The following is a 14,442-nucleotide window of genomic DNA, read 5'->3' as shown; positions in this document are numbered from 1 at the left end:
TAAGAAAATGGTAATGTAAGTCAGCTACAAAAAGAAGGAAGCATCAAACAGAAATGGTTTTTAGACTGTCTAAAGCTTTTGGATAATTTCTATCCCTGTTCCCTGCTCCAGGGAAATAACAATACCCAAACGTATGTAGAATACAGATATGCAATGTAAAAAGCACACAGCTTATTTATTTTATTCAACACAAACTATTTCCTTCATTTCAGTAATTTCCCTTCCCCCACCCTCCAGAGAATTCCAGAAACATAATCATGAAGCCTTATAGGAATTTGCTAAAATGTTTTTATTGCATTTACTGAGAGTATCACATTATCCTCCAAGCCATTGTAAAGATCTTTTCATTAAAAAGGTTTTGGTTATCTATATTAAATTGCACATTATTTTTAAAAATTGTAAATTGTAGCCTTCAAAAAGAAACATACATTTTTTAAAAAGTACTAAAATACTGCATACTGGTCAAATCCAGCACAATCATTCAGCATAGTGATCTACATTTGAACAACTATTGTGCCAAAAATGGCCCCGGTGTAGGTAGGGAGAGAAGCAGAGCTGCACTGTGGTGTATAGCATACACTTGGAATAATTTGGCTTTGATGTCTAAGATAAAGTGTGTTTTTCTAACTTTCAAATATACAAAATAATTAAAAAAGTAATTTTCAAATAAACATTAAAATAAGTCCACATGAACAATGTCATATTATACTAGGAGATACTTAAAATATCCACACTCTCTCTTAGTAATACTACAAGGTTCAGTTTGTTGTAGCTATAACTTTAAGGCTAAAATAAACTGGTGGAAGAAGAAAAGCAAAATGCAACTTTTATCAAGCATTGTGCAATGCCTTTACAATCTTACACATCTCAAACCACATTAAGTTACATCAGAAGTTATAATTAGAGTGATGCTTAATCTCACTCTAATGTAACTTCTGATTAGCAAGCTTCCATTCTCTCTTCCAAATATAACTCATGTTAATGTAGAAAAGTGTTGTTATTAGTTACCAGAGCAAATCCAGTATACTGGATTTTAAGTCAGGGTCTTTAAAAGAGAGAAGAATTCAACTGAAACCTGTCATTCTCTAGCTGGGCATGGTGGCTCACGCCTGTAATTCCAGCACTTTGGGAGGCCGAGAGGGGTGGATCACTTAAGGCCAGTCTGGCCAACATGGTGAAACCCCATCTCCACTAAAAATACAAAATTAGCCAGTGTGGTAGTGGGCACCTGTAGTCCCAGCTGCTCAGAAGACTGAGGCACGAGAATCGCTTGAGCCCGGGAGGCGGAGGTTGCAGTGAGCTGAGATCGTGCCACTGCACTGGAGCCTGGCATTAGAGCGAGACTCCAAAAAAGAAAAAAAAGAGAAGAGAAGAGAGAAAAGAAAAGTAAAAAAAAGAGAAAAGAAAAGAAAGAGAAAAAGGAAAAGAAAAAGAAAAGAAAGACCTGTCATTCTCAATTCATCTGAATCCTACCTACAGAACATTAAGGAGACCCTTATGTCTCAAACTCCTGGCCTTGAGCAATCCACCTGCCTCGGCCTCCCAAAGTGTTGGGATTACAGGTGTGAGCCACAGCGCCTGGCCAAGGAGACCCATATGTAATTTTACGTGTTACACAATCAGACCAACGATGGTGCTTGATAAATCACAGATCTGAGATTTGCTGACACTGACCCAGCTGTAGTACTTATTGTTTATGTTAAATCTGAAAGACGAACCATGATACTTTCAGTGAGAAGTTTCAAATAATTATAAAAATATAACTGTGCAAGTAACTCATTATCCATGTTTTAAGATTGATGACTCTCAAAACTGATTTTAGCCTGAAAATTGCGAAATAGCTTTAAATGTCCAAATGTCTGCATAAGCAAGCTCAATAGGAAGCAATTATATATAATTTTTTTCACATTGCCTCAAAGTTACAGAATATATTTGAATCGCTCACTTTGTGTTAGAAACATTGACAAGGGACTTTCTCTTTAAAGTTATTAACTTAGGAGGTTGTGTTCATTAGAACGTTTTCATTTGGTGATCATTTTCTTGTGAGTTTCATAATTTAAAGTCTTACATGTTAACAAAAATTGAATACTTCTAAGTATATACTGGAACTCAATAATCACTGTATAGGTGAGCTTTTTTCCTCAGTCATGTATGTATACATTTTCCATTGTGTTGTATATTAATTTTTTTTTTCTTTGAGACGGAGTCCCGCTCTGTCGCCCGGGCTGGAGTGCAGTGGCCGGATCTCAGCTCACTGCAAGCTCCGCCTCCCGGGTTTACGCCATTCTCCTGCCTCAGCCTCCCGAGTAGCGGGGACTACAGGCGCCCGCCACCTCGCTCGGCTAGTTTTTTTGTATTTTTTTAGTAGAGACGGAGTTTCACCGGGTTAGCCAGGATGGTTTCAATCTCCTGACCTCGTGATCCGCCCGCCTCGGCCTCCCAAAGTGCTGGGATCACAGGCATGAGCCCTCGCGCCCGGCTGTATATTAATATTTTTAAAAGAAAAATAATTTTGAAAGGAACATGAAGTATAGCACCAATCTTGATTTAATAATCTTTGGTAGAAAAAAAAAAAGAGGCAGCAACTATACAGTCTGTTCATAGTCCAGGGTCAAAATACAGCACTTTTTTTTTTTTTTTTTTGAGACAGCGTTTTGCTCTGTCGCCCCGGCTGGAGTGCAGTGGCGCGATCTCTGCTCACTGCAAGCTCCGCCTCCGGGTTCACGCCATTCTCCTGCCTCAGCCTCTCGAGCAGCTAGGATTACGGCATGGAGCCACCACGCCCGGCTAGTTTTGTATTTTTGGCAGAGACGGGGTTTCTCCGTGTTGGTCAGGCTGGTCTCCAACTCCCGACCTCAGGTGATTCACCCGCCCCGGCCTTGTAAAGTGCTGGGATTACAGGCATGAGTCACCGTGCCCAGCCCAGCACTATTAATAACAAGCCCTCCATTCCTGAAATAACATTTCAATATAGACTGAATTATGAAAGATACTTTGACTCATTAGGGGAGATCACAGTAGAAAGGTTTTATGTGTTTACACATTTAAAATATTTAACAAACTGACTCTTCTAATGACAGATATTGAAAAATATCTAGTAAAGAATAAAAGTCATACATCAGGCTCCACAATAGTATTACAGACCTAATTTGAATTCTAAGTGTTATTTTATATTAGTAGTTCCTATCGCATACGTGTTTAGGGACATTCAACTCCAAAATACTCTTCTTAAAGCACTCATATTGAAAGGCAAAGCAACTTCTTTAGGTAGACTGGGTTAACTCCTACACTATTGCCACACTCAAGAACAGCATTTTAAAAAACTCCAGCAAGTCAAAAATTCATTGTCCCAGTCCTTGTTCTACTAGGAAGGAGTGTCTCTTACAGGAGTTTAATGTGTAAGTTGTAAGGTTCAGGCACAGCTGTACAATCTGTGCATCACTGATTATCTACCCTCTTGCCAATGAAAACAGAACTTTTTCATAATCAAGCTTCCAGTGTAACTTGAAAAGCCACTGGCGAAGCATTCTAAGTGTTCATTAGAATCTAAGTGGGTCTAATTTAGGATCTAACTGTATCTAGATTCTGAATTTCTTCAGGTTTTTCTTTGTCAGATCCACAGGCCATATTAGTTGTTATTCCTTTTTTGTTACTTTTACAACCGTTTATCAGAACAAAGCACTTAAGAAATTTTACTGATACTTTGACCCCACTAACATTTTACACCCCCTTGCTTTTCAATCCTAGAATCACCATTAGCTCCCTTTTGATGAAGCAGGAGTTGATTCAGCTGCGCTTTTAGCTGGGCTTTCAGCTGGACACGGAAAGCAGAGGTAGATGAATTGTCATGATCAAGTGGGTGTCATCAGGTACTTAGGTTTTATTTTGTTCTTACTGTCTTTCCAACTTACTAATAAAAATATTGAAATCTATTTCAAAAATGAGGTAGCCTCATGTTATTTTATATCTGTCAGGAATACAGTACCATGGGGAATTTTATTTCCCCAGAAAGCAAGATTGCACCCCTTTAGTATGGTACATTGAACTTTAAAAGAGGTGCCCTTGAACGTGTGGAAGTGAAGACGAAGTTTATGATTTAAAATTTGATAATTTTTAAAAACGCGAGCTAAGTAAACTACGTCCTAAGTTTCAAGGTTTTTCTGAGTGATTCAAAGATGTAATGAATTTTCCATGGGTCTTTACTGTCTCAGGAGTCATCATCTGATAAAATGCACATTGATGATAGGTCCGTAATTGTGGTTCTGACATTTATGCAAGCTTCACACTTCACTGTGAGCATTCAGCCCTTTGTTCTTAAGAATCGTGACCTATTGCTCTATAGTATATTTATAACACAAAGCATTAATCTCTGTCAACTAATAATAAACATGTCATGGCTATGAAAGTATAGTGAGCCCAGGGCCTGTTTATCTACCTTGTTATTATTTGCCCCTGGAACCATTCTTAAATTCAGCTCTAGACAGTCTTTTTAGACCAAGCTATCAACAAAAATCAGCATGTATAGTAGAGTAGAACTAATTTTTTTTTCTTTTTTTAGACAAGGTCTCATTTTGTTACCCAGGCTGGAGTGCAGTGGTGCAGCCACGGCTCACTGCAGCCTTGACCTGCTATGCTCAAGCGATCCTCCTGTCTCAGCCTCCTGAGTAGCTGGGACTACGGGCGTATGCCACCAAGCTGGCTAAATTTATTTTTGTAGAAACAAAATCTCACTATGTTGCCCAGGCTGAGTCTTGAACCCTGGGCTCTGGCGATCCTACCACCTTGGACTCCCAAAGTGCTGGGATTACAGGCGTGGGCCCCCACACGTAGCCTTAGAACTAATGATTAAGTCAGTAAAGTAGCAAGTCTTCCTTCTATGATGTATTCTTATTCTACATTACCACTATGAATGATAAATTGCCTTTTGTTTTCATAACGACAAAAAGCTTGTCTTTTTAAGACTTAATTAAATTGTTAGGGATGATGCATTTCTCATTCGCCAAGATACTACTTGCCTTTTAAATTATAAAAACATATAGATGTAAAAAGAAGGTAATAGTTTCATTTCCTTCTCTTTTTAAGACAACACACTAGAAAAGCAACAATCTTTGACCTAATGTAAAAGTTGCTCCTTAATTTTTTATACCAGCAACAATACCTTTTTTCAGTGTTAGAGACTTCCTAAAAAGTTTTAAATACTAGTTTAAATTGTTTACATATTATAAGATTGGAGCTAATTAGTTTATGCATTTCTACTTGTATCTCTAAACTCTGGGAATTTATTCTAACACCATTCACCAGAAAAGGTAACCCAACCTAAGGAAGGTTCCTGAAGAACAATCATTAGGAACTGCATGAGAGAGGCACACTACATTCCCAGTCACCCTTTATGCTGGGCTCTCAGGACTAAGATCTAATGAAACCTTAGTGAAACTGGAAATCAAAGTAAAAAATTATGCTCTCTGAAAATATGCTAAGGACTTGGCAATGTTTTTTTTTTTCTCGAAGCATTTACCTTACAATTTTAAAGTTACAAATGTTAGCATAAAAGATACTAATTTTTATGAAATTTATTTCTTCCCTTAAATATTTTAGTCATGTAATTTAAAATTAAATTCAATGTAGACTGTAGAACTAAGTTGAAGACTGAGAGAAAGCCATTCTCCAGGATACATTAAATTGGGTGGGGATCCATTCAGTGAAACTGCAGGGATCAGTAGGAAGTACAGCCACGTAACCAGTGGAGCTAAGCATGGATGCTAATGAACTCTTCAGGCAGTTTTTGAAGGATAGGAGGAAGTAAAGGAAAATGAAACAATGATGAGGACAAGAATAATGTAAGAAGAGTAAGACAAAAGGTACATAAGAAAGGGCATGAAAGTGCACCACCAGGAACTCCTCAGAGCCACCCATGCTATAGGTTGCCTTCCCCCCCCAATCTCATGTCATATTTTCTATTCAGTTTTCCATTGATTTAATGTCAAAAGTCATCTAGACATAGGCCAATTTAGAGTAACACTGGTAGAAATTAAAATATTCTTAAATGCAGCTAAAATGATTAGAATTATCCAAAGTAAATTGCTTTTAAACGATGTGTACTTTTACTTTCTTTTTTTTTTTTTTTTTTTTTTTTTGAGACAGAATCTCGCTCTGTTGCCCAGGCTGGAGTGCAGTGGCACAATCTCAGCTCACTGCAACCTCCGCCTCCCAGGTTCTTCTCCTGCCTCAGCCTCCCAAATAGCTGGGACTACAGGCGCCCACCGCCACGCCTGGCTAATTTTTTGTATTTTAGTAGAGACGGGGTGTCGCCGTGTTTCCCACGCTGGTTGTGAACTCCTGAACTCAGGCAATCCACCCGCCTCAGCCTCCCAAAGTGCTGGGATTACAGGTGTGAGCCACCATGTCTGGCTAGAATTTGAATCTTAATACAAGAATTATGCAATTTTCAGTGGAAATTACAAGTCTTAAAGCAGGGCTATGGAATAAGCATTGTAAATATGATCAAAGGGATGAACACATCTTGCATAAAGTATCAATAATCTGGGTGGTATATTACTGCTTAAATGGATGGATCCCAGCAATATCCATGGCAATCAAATTTAACCAAAATGTTTCTGGAAGTTTCTTGGCCATCTGTTACATTATTATCCAATCGAGTTTCTATAACAAGGAATGTTACTCCCTTTCATACTTTTCTTGGCCTCAAATGCCAGAACCTTTTGAATTTGAGAATTTTCTGAGTCTTATCAAAAACAGGATGAGGAGATAAAAGCAGAGTTTTGACTCTGTATTCTTTTCAGACTCTCAGAAACGTGTCTGGATTGAACACAAAAAATTTAGGCTTATCAGGTCACATTTTTGCAGCAGTAACACTTCATTCAGAAATTAGGACTTAGTTTGACTAGATTAAACCACAAATTTTTATATTAGTATTTTTCATTTTCTTTGTGTATTTTAAACTTTAAATCTTTTCCCACAAATAGTATTAAATATGTATTTATGGAATTTAGCATCTTACCTTTATACTTTTTCTTCTTAATTTTATATTATTATAGCAGAGTATTCTCCATATGAGTCTTTGACAATAGAGCTTTTTCAGTGTTATAGATCCAGTCTGATTCATTCCATTAAACTGAAAACTACATATGTGAAGTTTAATATACAAATACATATGCTGAGATCTAAGTTTTATTATATATACTTAAGTCACTGCTATTTTAATATGGAAACTAACCAAGCAATTTCTTTTAGTTTCAGATTATCTTTTTTCCTAAAATCAGCCAAATTTTGAAGAAAAAAAAACATTGTAGAGGTCTTTACAGAGATAAGTTTTCATTTTTGAATTACTTTCTATGAAATTGGGGAGAAGGTGTCTTAAGGGGAGTCTGTGCTAAAACTTTTTTTTTTTTGAGACGGAGTCTCACTCTATCGCTCAGGCTGGAGCACAGTGGTGTGATCTCTGCTCACTGCAAGCACCACCTCCCGGGTTCATGCCATTCTCCTGCCTCAGCCTCCCAAGTAGCTGGGACTACAGGCACACGTCACCACACCCCAGCTAATTTTTTTATTTTTAGTAGAGACGGGGTTTCACCACATTGGCCAGGCTGGTCTCAAACTCCTGACCTCGTGATCCACCTGCCTCTGCCTCCCAAAGTACTGGGATTACAGGCATGAGCCACTGTGCCCGGCCTAAAACTTTTTAAAAAATTAACAGTTTTTGTTTTTGATCTTCTTTTACAGACAGGGTCCTGCTCAGTTGAACAGGCTACAGTACAGTGGCATAGCTCACTGCAGCCTCCATCTCTCAGGCTCAAGCAATCCTTCCACTACCTCAGCTTCTGAGTAGCTGGGGCTACAGGTGGGCACCATCATGCCTGGCTAATTTTTAAATATTTTGTAGAGACATGGTCTCATGTTACCCAAGCTGGTCTTGAACTTCTGGGCTCAAGTGATCCCCCTGCCTTGGACTGCCAAAGTGCTAGGATTACAGGCATGAGCCACCACGCTTGGCCTAATTTTTTTTTATTTTTAGTAGAGACAAGATCTTGCTATGTTGCCCAAGCCGGTCTCAAACTCCTGGGCTCAAGCGATCTTCCCTCCTCAGCCTCCCAAAGTGCTGGGATTATAGGCATGAGCCACCTTACCCAGCCAAAATTAACATTTATAATAGTGGGTTTGATGATTGGTCTTAGTTGTATGTTTTGTTGAACTTCTCAAAAATGAGAAAGTAACGTTTTATATAACTGGACATGAGTGAATGAAATCATTTTCTAAAAACTTATAGTAAGAACATGAAAAGGTAGTATGGTCAAAATGTAGATTTTTTTTTTTCCTGCAAAAGAACCATCCACAGGCAAATTACCTAAGTCCCCTGAATATGAAATATGAAACTATTAGAAGTGGTAAGGTACAACTGCGTGTATGACAAAGTAAGTTGCTGAATGTCTTCACAATGAAAAGCACTACCTTTTAAAGGTCTCAAGCACTAAAGCATAATTTTAGGGATATAGGAAAGAGTTCTTGTTTTTATAAATGAGTATGGGTCACGGCATGACTTTGGTTTTAATTTTGGGACCTCAAACTGAAAGCTTTCTTATGATAATCTGTATATAAATAGCAAAAATATAATGGGAATGTTCATAGGTAACACACTAGGATAAATAATATGAGTGAAAATTTTTGCCAGAAAGTTCTGGAAATGTAGGACTTGGTTCTTTCTATAAGTACTTTTAACCTTTTCAGACTCATTAATTTCATAAACCAATTTAAGCAATTATTTCTATCAGCTACAGATATTTTCTTCACAAATATAAAGGGTTTTGCCCCCCTCCCCATCCTCCGGCCTCCACCAATTTCTGCCTGTAACTGCCACTTGATAACTGCTAAGTAAGACTTTGTTTAAATATCAGGTTCTAGTGCTAACAAATCTGGAAGTCAGAAGATTTCTAAGTTACAATTGCCAGAATATCTTTCATGCATTCTATTTTACTTTATTGTTACAATTTAAACAATTCAGAAACGTGGGGTGTTTCTGGCTACTTGAGTAAAACACACTGCAAACGCAAAGGGAACAATGCTGTAAACTTAAATGATTTCTGAACAGCTCAGGATTCTCCGGAGAGGATCCTTTTCATTTCACGTATTGATTCTGAACACATTGTTAGCACCCGCTCCCAGAAGGTTCCTTGACACTGGAGCAAGTCAGAATATCTTAATATTATAGCTTATTTAACAGCAGGAAAGCAACTTTAACACAGACTGGAGGTTTAGGTAGATCTGGTATTACCTAGAACCCAGGCTTAAATTTTGCAAAAAGTTTCCACAGAGCATAAGAAAGTAACACAGAGGTACCAGAACTGAAGACATCATTAACAAACAAAATATTTCCACTCCTAACCAAACTGCAACCCTTTCAGTATAGCTTGAGGTATTTTTAAATATTTGTACAAGCTAAAGATCATTCACAGTTTTCAAAGTTGCTTTTTACTGAGATAGCTTCAAATTTTCACAATATGTGACTTTCAGACATGTTTTCATATACCGGAGTCTCTGCCCTCAGACTCACGGAAACATCAGAGATATTCAGTGGCAGAAAATGGTTCTTGTAGTGATAAGGGTTCTATTTCCCAATTATTGTGCTATTCCTAGGATGTGATTAAAAAAATATGAAATTTGCATTTCGTATAAAAGGAAAGGAAACTTGCTTAAAATTCAAAAAGCAAGTCCAGTCTGGTGGAGGTATGTGAGATATTAAATAATAGAGTCAGATTCTTTCTTGAACACTCCAGATGAACTTGACAGCAGAGAGTTCTGGTTTTCCAACATTTTCTCCATCTTTTCTTTTCCAGTGGTTTTACTGATCTCTCTTTGCTTCTTACTATGGATCCATGGGATAAAACAAAGCACAGCACCTCCAATAAGGGGAGGGACTCCAGCGAGGTAGAATGCCACGTCATAGGAGCCCAGCTTGTCACGAAGTAACCCTGAGAAGGGAAAAAGCTGTCACCAAGGGAGAACAAGTGAAGCTCTGGAGGGGTCTAGATCAGTCACAGGGATGGCCTAGTCCCAGCCTAATTTCACCTCCACAGGACTGGTTCAAACATCTCAGATATCAGACTTTTTTTTTTTTAAGGAAACAGATCTGAAATATAAACCTTTATTGATAGAAAAAAAAAATCTCATATATGTAACGTTGTCATAAAGTACAGGCCTCTGGATTTTCATACCAAGACATTACTTGAAAAGCTGGAAAGGCAGACTTTTTTTTTTTTTTTTTTTTTTTGAGACAGGGTCTCACTGTGTCACCCAGGCTGGAGTATGGTGGCATAATCATGGCTCACTGCAAGCTTTGACTTCCCAAGCTCAACTGATCCTCCCAGCTCAGCCTCTTGAGTAGCTGGGACTACAGGTGCATGCTACCATGCCTGGCTAATTTTTGTATTTTTTGTAGAGATGGGGTTTTGTCACATTGCCCAGGCTGGTCTCAAGCTCCTGGGCTAAAGCAATCCTCCCACCTCAGCCTCCCAAAATGCTGGGATTACAGGCATGAACCACCATGCCCAGCTTTCAAACTACTCTTTGGTCTATTTGGTTTTTATGAAATAACATGAAACTATTTAACATTATAATTCAAAATTGAGAAAAATTGTAAATTTAATAATGTGGATGAAAGTTAGGTTGTTAAATACATTTTGGAAAGAGACTAAGGTTTATAAGTACCTGGAAGAAAATATAAATATATAAGAATTATTAATGGCATTCTATATTTGGGTTCTGCTTCTGAAAACTATTATTTAGGGTACTCAACATTTCCAATTTCTCTAACAAATTCCAGGACTCATGGTTTTAAAAGTTATCTTAGTGTTTTTAAACTTTTATAACTTATACAACCTAAATTATCTAAAATGTCCAGGGAACATACTGTACTAAATATCTATCTGACTTTGTTAAGTAAATAGCTGACCATTTGTCTAATTAAGTACCAACACATAAAAATGTGTATATCCATTCTGCATAAATAAAATAGACAATATCTGTAAATGTACAAGTTTTCTATCTTTGGAATCAGACCATTCCATACATAACTGAACTCTTCCTCCTTATGAACACTCATGATTATGTTCTGCTGTAATACTGTGATACCCTCAGAGCCTCCTGGTGAGCCAGCAGCTTTCTGCTGCCAGTTGCTGTGTGGTGGTGTTCTGCCTGCTTCCGAAGTTTCCTGTTACCTCCCTTATTCTTGCTCTGTTAACTGTCACTTCTGGTAGCAAAACTATTTACTACTAGAGTGCTGCTTATATAAAATCTGTTGTGGACTTAGAAACTGTAAAACTAAGCTTGTAGGGTATAAAAAGAAGACTGAACAGTATATTACCTGTGGGAGAGAAGAAGGAATGGAGGGTTCTCCTATAGGGAGACCGTGACCTTTTGAACTTAAACTGTATGTGGTCTGCTCAGTAGTAACTCTGCTTGCTTGATTCATGACTAGGAATGCAGTTTAGGATATGAGAATGCATTGAGCTAAACCTTCACTGAGTGTCTCATGTGCCAAACACAGATGACAGTACATACATTTACATTTTATCATATTTATATTGAATCTTCTAATACTAATTGACACAGGCACCCAAGTAATACTGAACATTAGACATCTTTATAGTATCATTCAGAGAATTTCTAGAGGTGGAATTCACATGAGATAGAATTAACCATTTGAAAGTGAACAATTCAGTGGCATTTAGCACATACACAATGTTGTGCACCCACCGCTTCTATTCCAAAATATTTTCATCGTGCCAAAAGGACACTTCATCCCAATTAAGTAGTTACTTCCCAATCCTCTTTCTCTCCAGCCTCTGGCAATCACCAGTCTGTTTCCTATCTGTATTTATTTACCTATTTTGGACATTTCACATGAAATAAATCATACGATATACAACCTTTTAGAGTGAGACAGGGTCTCACTCTGTCACCCAGGCTGGAGTGCAGTGGTGCTCTCACAGCTCTGCAGACTTGATCTCCCAGGCGCAAGAGATCCTCTCACCTCCACCTCTGGAGTAGGTGGGATTACACTACTATTAGTATGTGCCACCACGCCAGGCTAGTTTTTTTTTATTTTTAGTAGAGACAAGGTCTTGCTATGTTGCCCAAGCTAGTCTGGAACTCCTGAGCTCAAACGATCCTCCTGCCTTGGCCTCTCAAAGTGCTGGGATTACAGGTGTGAGCCACCATGCCAGCCATGTCACCTTCTATGTCTGGCTTCTTTCACTTATATGTTCTTGAGGTCCATTCACCTGGTAGCATCAGTTCTGTACCTTACTCCTTTTTATGGCTGAATAATATTGCACTGTAGATATTCCACATTTTGCTTACCCAATTAGCTATTTACGGGCATTTGGGTTTTTTCTATTATGTTATTTTTCATCAACTACTCCTCAGGGGGATGTATGATCTCTTACCAAAAGCTGACATATTTAGAAATCTTCCAGAATCTTCATCTCTTTTTTTTTTTTTTTTTTTAAATAGGGTTTCGCCCAGGCTGGGGTACAGTGGTATGATCACAGCTCACTGCAGCCTTGACCTCTGGGCTCAAGCAATCCTCCCACCTCAGCCTCCTGTGCATCTGGGACTGCAGATGCATGCCACCATGCTTGGCTAATGTTTTTATTTTCTATTTTTTGTACAGATAGTATCTCACTATGTTGCCCAGCCTGGTCTCAAGCTCCTGAGCTCAGGTGATCTTCCCGCCTCAGCCTCCCAGAGTGCTGCTATTGCAGGTGTGAGTCACTGTGCCTGGCCCACTGTTACATATTTTATTCAGTGTTTTAGCTGCCAGTAAGGATAAGAGGGACTTTTCAGCAAACTTTTTCAACATACCGTTTATAGCTAGTCTTATTAAAAATGTTACTGGTAAGGCACACATGAAAGCAAAAGACCAGTAATCAATAACCTGTAATACATTTTACATATAAGTGAGACTTAATTAAGACCTGAAGTAGAAAATACTATGAATTAATATAATTACTGGAGAATCATTATATTTACCTGCAATGGGTGGTCCAACAGTCATGGGTATAGACATAAATCCGAGCAGAAATCCAATTGCTTGGGAGACATCCTGGGCACCAACCAACTCAAAGGCTATGGGAGCCATAATGGAAATGAAGCATCCATCGAAGAGACCCATGATGAGACACACAGCAATGAGGGCCCCAAAGATGCTACACAGAGGAATCATCATGGACATCAGACCAATGAAGAAAAAGGAGAGTACCTAGGACGGACACCACAATGTCAGCTCCACTCGCAGGAAGTGAATGTCACAATTACTATGCAACATGCTTAGGACTTCTAAGTCACTACTGGTTCCCCTTTTTCCCCCCTGCCACTGCCCCATTCACTTTGATTTTACATACATAATCAACTCCTATAATCATCTCCTTCGAGTTCCCCTAGCACTTTCTTAATATTTCCACTAAGGGACAAGAAGAAAATAACTTTTTGTTTTGAGCCGGAGTCTCTCTCTGTTGCCCAGGCTGGAGTCCAATGGTGTGATCTCGGCTCATTACAACCTCCACTTTCCAGGTTCAAGCAATTCTTCTGCCTTAGCCTCCTGAGTAGCTGGGACTATAGGCAAGCACCACCGCGTCTGGCTAATTTTTGTATTTTTAGTAGAGACGGGGCTTCACCATGTTGGCCAGGCTGGTCTTGAACTCCTGACCTCAAGTGATCTGCCTGCCTCAGCCTCCCAAAGTGCTGGGATTACAGGCATGAGCCACACCGCCCAGCCAAAAATGACTTTTTATATATTTACTTTCCCTCCCAGCCTGCAAACCCCTTGAAGTCAGAATCTGCACCCCCAAAAAAAAAAAAAAAAAAATCATCTTTGGACTAGATATCATGAAGTTTAAGGATCTTGTATCTGGTCAGTGCTCAGTCAGCTCAAATTCATTAAACACTTGATTTTTTTTTAACCTTTAAAACCATATATACTTCACTGGCAGACATTATAGATAAATTTAAGCACCCCAGAGTTAAGGCTTATTATACTTATTTTGAGCCATTGAACACTTTCATTTCAGTGTTAGAGTAGTTAATAGAATCGAACACCTGATTTTGCCTACTATTTGGTAGGCACTGTGCTATGTACTAGAGATTTCAACAATGAGTAAGACTTCATTCCTATCCTTGGGTTATGGAAAGATGGACATTTAAATACGTAAGTGCAAGTGAAGTGTTTATATGCTGCCCTAGTTATATATTAAAAGTATGGTGGGTACAAAAAAGGAGGAAACAGTTAATTTAATAACTTTTTAAAGGCACAGAACGAGGCCGGGCGCGGTGGCTCAAGCCTGTAATCCCAGCACTTTGGGAGAATGAGACGGGCGGATCACGAGGTCAGGAGATCGAGACCATCCTGGCTAACACGGTGAAACCTCAGAC

At 38.7% G+C, this 14,442-nt stretch overlaps 1 protein-coding gene across 2 annotated transcripts in view; it reads right to left on the bottom strand.

The window, feature by feature from the left end:
• Positions 1–271: 271 nt before the first annotated feature.
• The window catches only part of SLC16A10 (solute carrier family 16 member 10), a 144,922-nt gene continuing 130,751 nt past the window's right edge, over positions 272–14,442 (bottom strand). For both annotated transcript variants that reach the window (XM_008007320.3, XM_008007321.3), the window contains exons 5-6: positions 13,045–13,273; positions 272–9,983 (exon numbers count right to left, since the gene is read on the bottom strand). In XM_008007320.3, the coding sequence (XP_008005511.1) occupies positions 9,751–9,983; positions 13,045–13,273 (462 nt within the window). In that variant the 3' untranslated portion in view covers positions 272–9,750. The remainder of the gene's footprint in view (positions 9,984–13,044; positions 13,274–14,442) is intronic.

The sequence above is a fragment of the Chlorocebus sabaeus genome, chromosome 13, assembly GCF_047675955.1.
Source record: "Chlorocebus sabaeus isolate Y175 chromosome 13, mChlSab1.0.hap1, whole genome shotgun sequence".
In the NCBI taxonomy this organism is placed as follows: Eukaryota; Metazoa; Chordata; class Mammalia; order Primates; family Cercopithecidae; genus Chlorocebus; species Chlorocebus sabaeus.
Note: the sequence above shows the minus strand (reverse complement) of the source record. Positions and strands in the feature narration are given on the sequence as shown.